Source organism: Brachyhypopomus gauderio, unplaced genomic scaffold (genome assembly GCF_052324685.1).
Source record: "Brachyhypopomus gauderio isolate BG-103 unplaced genomic scaffold, BGAUD_0.2 sc56, whole genome shotgun sequence".
In the NCBI taxonomy this organism is placed as follows: domain Eukaryota; kingdom Metazoa; phylum Chordata; class Actinopteri; order Gymnotiformes; family Hypopomidae; genus Brachyhypopomus; species Brachyhypopomus gauderio.
This window is the reverse complement of record NW_027506879.1, coordinates 1699411-1707500: the sequence shown is the minus strand read 5'-3', so window position 1 is coordinate 1707500 and position 8090 is coordinate 1699411. Positions and strand designations below refer to the sequence as shown.

Sequence of the window (8090 nt, the reverse complement as noted above, 5' to 3'; positions counted from 1 at the left end):
TGGGCTGAGGAATTCACAGACGGTCCAGAGGGAAATAGAGGAACAGCAAACGAATGGTACACACAAATAATCCACTCAGGAATGAAACGGCTTGGTACGCACACTAAGAATAATGGCAATACTTTGCAGCAGGAAAGGGGGCAGGAAGCTTTAAACACTGGAGGTAGCAGGTGTACTCAATATTCTGGTGATGATGAGCGTGAGAGTGGTGATTGAGTTGTGGACAGAGAATTCTGGGAAATGTAGTCCCTCATAGAATTTAGCGATGTGACAGTTCTACACAGCTGAAACAAAAGTTAATGTCTGTACATGCAAATATTTATGTTTTTTGGTATTTTTGGCTTTTTAAAATAACTTACTGATCAGTGTTCAGACATGCATCTTCAGTGTCTGAAAGCTTCCTAAAGATCCAGAGTGGTGCCATGAGATTCAGGTGCCCCAGCGCCTGCACCTCACATCTGACAGAGCTTCCAACACATTTGAGTGGATGCTCCATGCCTCCATGTTCCATGTGGCAGACTGGAGCTGAGAGGCTGACCCTGATGAAGGATGCCCATGTAAGGGAGGCCATCAAGCTGAAGAGTCCAACTTGACCGGGTTGGTTTGGGGCCAGCAGACAGATACAGAAGATCCAAGCAGATTGCAGCTTTGGCTGTCACAGAGGCAAAAACTTGGGTGTGGGAGGGGTTCAGTCAGGCTGTGGAAAGTGACTTTTGCTATCTCTGAGAAGATTTTGGCAAACCATCAGGCAAATCAGGAGAAGAAAGTGATTCCTGACCCACATTGTATACAATGAGGCTGACCTCAACTGTGGATGATGGGCACGTAACACCAATGTGACCAGGGTACTTGTGAAACTCCTTGGTGGCAAGTCTCCAGGGTAGATGAGGTCTAGTCTGAGTTCATTAAGGCTCTGGATGTTGTGAGTCTGTCTTGGCTGAAATGTCTTTGCAGCATCATGTGGACATTGGGGGATTCGGTCCAGATGGCCCCTGGGTGCTTCCCTGATGAGGCATTCTGGGCATGTCCAACTGAGGGGAGACTCTGGGGAAGACCCAGGACACGCTGGAGAGATGATGTGTCTTGGCTGTCATGGGAACGCCTCGGTATCCCCCCAGAGTAGATGGAAGAGGTGGCTGGGGAGAGAGAAACCTGGGCCTCTTTGCTTAACCCCTTGCCCCTTGACCCAGACCCGGATAAGTGGATGGATGGATGGATGGATGGATGGCATAGATTTTGACATAAGACATATGTGTCTTAACCAGAATATCTCTTGTGCAATAATTTCAACTATTTAACCAACTATTTAACATTCTATAACCTTTTTTGCATGTACAATTTATTTTTCAATTTGCTTACTTTCAATTTGGTTATGTTTATTTTATAACACTGATTTAAATCTATTTGTCACTGGCATACTGAAGAAGGGGTCTGGGTTTAGTGTGAATCTCAGCAGCGAAGTCATTAACATTGTCCTTCACCTTGAGCATACACATGAGGTTTGGTCATTTTACAATCAGCCATTACTGTCCCAACACCTGCTGTCTTTCTGCTCTAGGGGTTTGTCTCAGTCTGGTGGAGATTATACTGTTCTCCAATTTAATAACCTAGCAGTCTTTGACTTCATCAGGAAAGACATTAAGTACAGAAGAAAATGATCTCTTAATAGACGAATTACTGTGAGCCCAGACATCCTACTAAACAGATGGGATAAAGATCGTGCTTAATCTCAAAGGAATGTGCAATGACATTCTCTCTGTTTCTCACCAGTTCAAGTGCTTTTTAAAGCAAGAATGATTAACTGTGTTGGAATTTTGAAACATACAATGATTTAATGCACATGTGTCATTCTCCGTATACAGTAGTGAGATTACATCTGAGCTCAGTGTGTTTTGGGTCTTTGCTTCTTCCAATGGCCACGGTCCACTTCATGTACAATATATCTCATTGACATACAGTATATCTCATTGACATACAGTATATCTCATTGGCCATGACTACGCAGTGGAGAATAGTTGTAATTTTGTTATTCATGAGTATAATGACAATAAAAAGTTTAATCTTATCTTTTCTCAGCACCCATTGCTAGTCACTACTAGTTGAGTCCCTGTTTTGACTGCGTGTTGGTAACCCAGTACCTGTGAGTGCGTCCTTTGGCCAGATGAACAGGGGTGACTTTACCCTCCTTCAGCCAAGCTGTAGGGAGTAGCGGCACCTCGTTTTCAGGCGCCAGGGCGTACAGTGAATGAAGACTGGAGACGGCAGCCACTGCCAGGTAAAGGCACCAGAGATTCATCCTCCCTCAGTAGTGTTAGAGTGTAGCACGACGGCGCCCTGCCTACAGAGAGAGCAATGCAAGTGACGAGTTATTAACACTGTTCTGCTGATTTCATCAAAGGAATCTTTAGTCTCATTACTGTGATCATCTTTACATTGAATATATTCTTCTTTAGTTGCATGACTGCTTGTTTTATTGCACTGTGCTCTTTGTATTAATCTCTGCAGCTCGACAGTATGGCGCATATATGCTTCTATCAGTTAGCGTAATTGTAATTTTGTCTGTTTTACATGTTCAATTTCGTGGCATCTCGATCACAAAAAAACTGATCTAAAAAGTTTTCTTTTTAGACTTACACTATTACAGTGCTATATTTTGGAAACTGGAACAAAGTCTTAGTTCTTCCTGAAATACACATGGCAAATTCAAAACAGCAGATGGCACTACAGAGCAGAGAAACAGTCTTTCAAGACAATCTAACAGACCATCTGCAGAGAGGGCAGGAGTGAGGTGGGGGTGGAATGAGAAAGAACAGAATACATAAGCTGGAGGAAAAGGATGAAAGGGGAGAGAAATATGTGCAGAGATGGAGACTGGAGACCAGACGCTTCCTAAATGATGATTCACTGAAAGAAAGAAATATTTGCTTTTTCAGAAAGAATTATTCATACAAAAAAGCCATCCAATTTCACTGTGGGATATAAAGCCTTTGGCGTTGACAGTCTGAGCTAAAGCTGACTGAGAAAGAGAAGGTGGAGGGCTGAAGCAGCTCTCTAAACATACAGGAGATTTGCTTTCAATATATGAGCTTCTATTTAAAACTGCACATTTCAAATGAGCTTCTGCAAACTGCAAGAAAAAAAATAGTAAAAGATTAAAGATGATCTGGCAGCTGGTTTCTTTCTTTATTTATGGATGACTGAATTTTAAACTGTTTTCTCAGATGTTGTTTTCACTCCTAATGTGATTAAGGATTTCTTGTTCTTTGCTCTTTAAAAACTGCCCCTTGGATAGTGTAGTTTTGTCTTGGTGAGGGCAGTTAAGCCTCCAGCTGATGTTCTTTTACTGAACAGTGCATCATGAAGAAGATGGGCAGGGAGGAAGAGTGAAACAAGTTCAAACGTGGAAGATTAGCTTTTTTCTAGTGTCAGACTTGAACTTGTCTGTTAGTCCCGTCTGTTAGTCCCGTCTATAGTTCAGCTGCAGCGCAGACCCCCACACAGTTGTTCTTGGTCTTTAACCAAGGTCTAATGGTTTGGTAGAAGCACCTAATGGCACAGAATGGCAGTTATGTACAGCAACTCCATAAGGCTGAAAGAAATAATGCAAATGAAGTCATCAGCATTAGCTCGGGTGTCCATGTTGAAACAGTAACACAGAAACAAACCCCAGGGGCCTAACAAGAACAACAGTCACTTTAGTGACTAGGGGCCGTGCAGCTGCTCCTAGCATCCTAGTACCAACATCCACACCAAGTGGTCTTGATGCCCCAGATGTTGCTCTCTGTTTGCTCCTCTTCTCACCATCTTCTGCAGGTCCTGCATATATCATGTTCCTTGCTCCTGACTGGTTCATTAACAACTCAAGATAATATCTTTCTATTGGCACAGATATCTCCCCTACACCTCATATAGAACTTTATCTTGAGGTTGTTGAGACCCCTATATCCATGTTCACCTCCTCCAGGCCATGGAGCCGGCTAGTTTAGATGTTATTATTAGAGAGCTGATATTAATAGAGAGCTGATATTATTATTAGAGAGTTTATGTTATTATTAGAGAGCTGATATTAATAGAGAGCTGATATTATTATTAGAGAGTTTGTGTTATTATTAGAGAGCTGATATTATTATTAGAGAGTTTATGTTATTATTAGTGAGTTTATTATTATTAGAGAGCTGATATTATTATTAGAGAGCTGATATTATTATTAGAAAGTTGCCAGGAGTGGATAAAACATTTCAAGGGTAAAATACGTTTCTTAATGTCTAGTTTTTTTGTTATTGGTTAATACTGATTATACATGGAGATTATTTTACTGAATTATATATTATATATTAATTATATTAGTTTAAGTGCATTATGTTTTTCCTGTGCATTTACTTTTTCACTCAGATTCAGGTTACTATTACTACAGTACAGCAAGGAATAAAAAAGTAATATTTGTACATTTTGTGTTCATGATGAAAAAGAGGCATTACTCACTGAAGTAGAAGTTTTCATGGCAAAGTTTTGAATTGATCTCATCAGTTTTCTTGTAAATATAAAATTACATTTTACTTGTGCATATGCTTAGGTTTGTTTTTTAGTGGTATTTTTTTAGTGTTATTTATTTAGTGTGTTTGTTTAGAGTTATTTAAGTTTGTTTAGGCCTGTGCAGTCCTCTGTGGGTAGAAAATGTTTCTGTGACATGGAGTCATGGATAAATCATAAATATGTTTCTTCAGTAATTATGGTATAATTTTGTAGTTAAGAGCGCTGCATAAATACACCAGTGTCTGACTTTCATGCCCTCATCTTCCATGCTCTCTCTTCATGAATCATCTCATTCCTATCATCTTTTTCCTGTATGTTTGTGTGCTACAGACCGTTCTGCTTGATTCTAGCTCTGGCTGTGTTCTCCTCAATTTCACTCTCACATTGTTTCATTTTTTTTCCTGAGTCACCTCTTCATATAGACTCTGTTGTTCCTGACCACTCTCTCTCTCTCTCCCTCTTTCCCTCTTAGTGTCTTCTCTCTTGTACAATCTTTTTCTCTACCCAACACTACAGAGCTAATGTAGACGGCTTATAGATGAATTGGTAGCTGTGGTGTCATGTGATAACACCACAGTGCAGGGGTCCTGATCCCCAGAGAGCTGGAGATGAAACAGAGAAAAGGGGGAGGAAAACAAGAAAGAGAATGGATGAAAGACAAAGACTCAAAGACTCAAAGACTCAAAGACAAAATGTTATAGAATGGAAACTGAGACGCCCGTAAGAATCTGGAGCCCAGTTATTCTTTAGAGAAATAAAAAAGTAAAATAAAAAGTGAAAAGGAAAGTGAAATGAGGGAGTGCTGTAGGGTGAGCTGTGTGTGATGTGTGTGATGTGATGTGATGTGTTGTGTGTTATGTGATGTGTTGTGTGTTATGTGTTATATGTTATGTGATGTGTGTTGCACATGTTGTATGTTATGTGTTGTATGTTGTGTTGTGTTTTGTATGTTAAGTGTTGTGTTTTGTATATATGTTGTATGTGTGTTGTATGTTATGTGTTGTGTTATGTGTTGTATGTTATGTGTTGTGTTATGTGTTGTATTTTGTATGTTATATGTTGTGTGTTGTATTGTCTCAACTTAATATCACATATTCAAATAATACAAAAATACATGTGCAACGTCTTCCATTGGATGTTTTATATACACTAACAGTCAAAGGTTTGGACATGGCTGACTAAATGTATGTTCTTTATAGTCTTAAAAGCATTTTTAGCTAATGGTTTATGCTTAAATTTGCTTAATAAATAAATAGTTAATGTTGATGTATATGTTTTTTTCCCAAAACAATATATACAGTATATAAGTAAAACAATAATAATAATAATAATAATAATAATAATAATAATAATAATAATAATAATAATAATAATGACATTTTAAATGTATTTAGATTTTTTAATTTTGCCCCCATCCATCAAGTGCTCAACATACATGAGAATGAGTTCAGGGCATCACAGATGTTTAGTGTACATGAGAATGTGTTCAGGGCATCACAGATGTTCAGTGTACACGAGAATGTGTTCAGGGCATCACAGGTGCATGAAGCTAGTTAAGAACACCAAGAACATCCAGAGATCATCTCAAACTGTCCAGGAGTGGTTTGCTCTGAAGAACTTTGCAACCTCCAGCCATGTATTAAACCATCTATTACGGTTTAACAACATAGTCATGTGTCATTTCTTTATTTTGATACCTTCACTGCTTCACTAAAATGTAGAAAATATATACTAAAAAATCCAAACGTTTGATATATGTATATGTATATATTTCTGTTATCTTGTGTTCTTTGACACAATAACATTGTCCCTTGAAGCACACCTTATGAAGTTTTTTGCAACTTTATGTGTCCAAAGGTGTCTTGCATGTGTTTAAGAAGTGAGCCTGTATGTATAACAGCTTGTTTTTAGGATTTTTAAACTAAGAAAATTGCAATAAAACAACGCTCACATAACACCAACAGCTAACAGCAGTGTCAATACTAACTCAGCAATGTCAATACTAACTCAGCAATGTAAATACTAACACAGCAGTGTCAATACTAACACAGCAATGTCAATACTAACACAGCAGTGTCAATACTTGCCAATGATACTGCTCTGACGGTACATACACACACACAAAACACACACACACACACAAACACACACACACACACACACACACACACACACACACACACACACACACACACAAAACAAACACACACACCCTTACCTCAGAGAGCACAACACACACACACACACCCTTACCTCAGAGAGCACGACACACACACACACACAAAACAAACACACACACCCTTACCTCAGACAGCACAACACACACATACACACACACACACACACACACACACACACAAAACAAACACACACCCTTACCTCAGACAGCACAACACACACACACACACACACACACACACACACACACACACACACACCCTTACCTCAGAGCGCACCTTGAGTCCCGTCAGAGAACCAGAAGCGATGAGAATGGAAGTAAATGGCGTTGAGGATCTCTGTGTCTCTGCTCTGATTCATGTGAACTCTCCTCTCTCTCCTCCCCTTCACTTGTCCTGATGACGAAAAGAGCTCCTCTCTCTCTCTTTCTCCTTTCTCTCTCTCTCTCTCTCTCTCTCTCTCTCTCTCTCCCCTCTCTCCCTCCCCTCTCTCTCACCTCTCTGTTTCTTACCTCTCCTCTCTTTCTCATTCTCTCCTCTCTTTCTTCTAATTCTTTCTTTGTTTCTATGTATACTTATCTACTCATTCTTCAGTGGTAGAAACAGTGATGTAGTGAGATGGTAATGACTCTGTGAACGAGAGCTCTTTGTTTGTGGACATAAGGGGACTTGGAGGGTTTCCTTACTACTAGGGTGTCAGATTGTCTGGTTGCAAAAAAGGATGGAGTAGTTAGGAAAGGTTTGTGGGGTTTGGTAGGAAGAGTCAGTTGTGCCTGTGTTCTCAGTGCAAGTGTGTTTCCTAGATCATTTATTACTGATAATTCCCAAAGTATCACTGTTCTAATGTAATCTTGTAAAAATGCTCAAATAAATATATCATGTTGCATAATTAATATAGTATTACTAGTAGTATTCAAATATAATATTTAAATAAGGCAGTAATATAATAATAATAAAATAATAATAATAAAAAGCCTAATTGTCCAAAAAAAAAGTGAAATACGTGCAGTGACCAAAAACTACTGTCCGGTCCAGCTCCGCCCTCCTCCCTGGTCCTGCATAGTTTTCCCCGTTTTCTTCTGTCTGTCACGCCCGTGTCCTCAGTGCTCACACCTGTGTCTCTTTTCACTCCCCTGTTTCAGTGTATATCAACCCCTCTGTTCCACTCCTCTGTTTCAGTGTATATCAACCCCTCTGTTCCACTCCTCTGTTTCAGTGTATATCAACCCCTCTGTTCCACTCCTCTGTTTCAGTGTATATCAACCCCTCTGTTCCACTCCTCTGTTTCAGTGTATATCATCCCCTCTGTTCCACTCCTCTGTTTCAGTGTATATCAACCCCTCTGTTCCACTCCTCTGTTTCAGTGTATATCAACCCCTC

General features: G+C 39.6%; 1 protein-coding gene across 3 annotated transcripts in view; it reads right to left on the bottom strand.

The window, feature by feature from the left end:
• ndnfl (neuron-derived neurotrophic factor, like) overlaps positions 1–7114 on the bottom strand; it is a 16448-nt gene extending 9334 nt beyond the window's left edge. For 2 of the 3 annotated variants that reach the window (XM_076987787.1, XM_076987789.1), the window contains exons 1-2: positions 6978–7114; positions 2139–2338 (exon numbers count right to left, since the gene is read on the bottom strand). In XM_076987787.1, the coding sequence (XP_076843902.1) occupies positions 2139–2296 (158 nt within the window). In that variant the 5' untranslated portion in view covers positions 2297–2338; positions 6978–7114. The remainder of the gene's footprint in view (positions 1–2138; positions 2339–6977) is intronic. The other variant, XM_076987788.1, reaches the window with a different exon arrangement.
• Between the last annotated feature and the right edge of the window lie 976 nt (positions 7115–8090).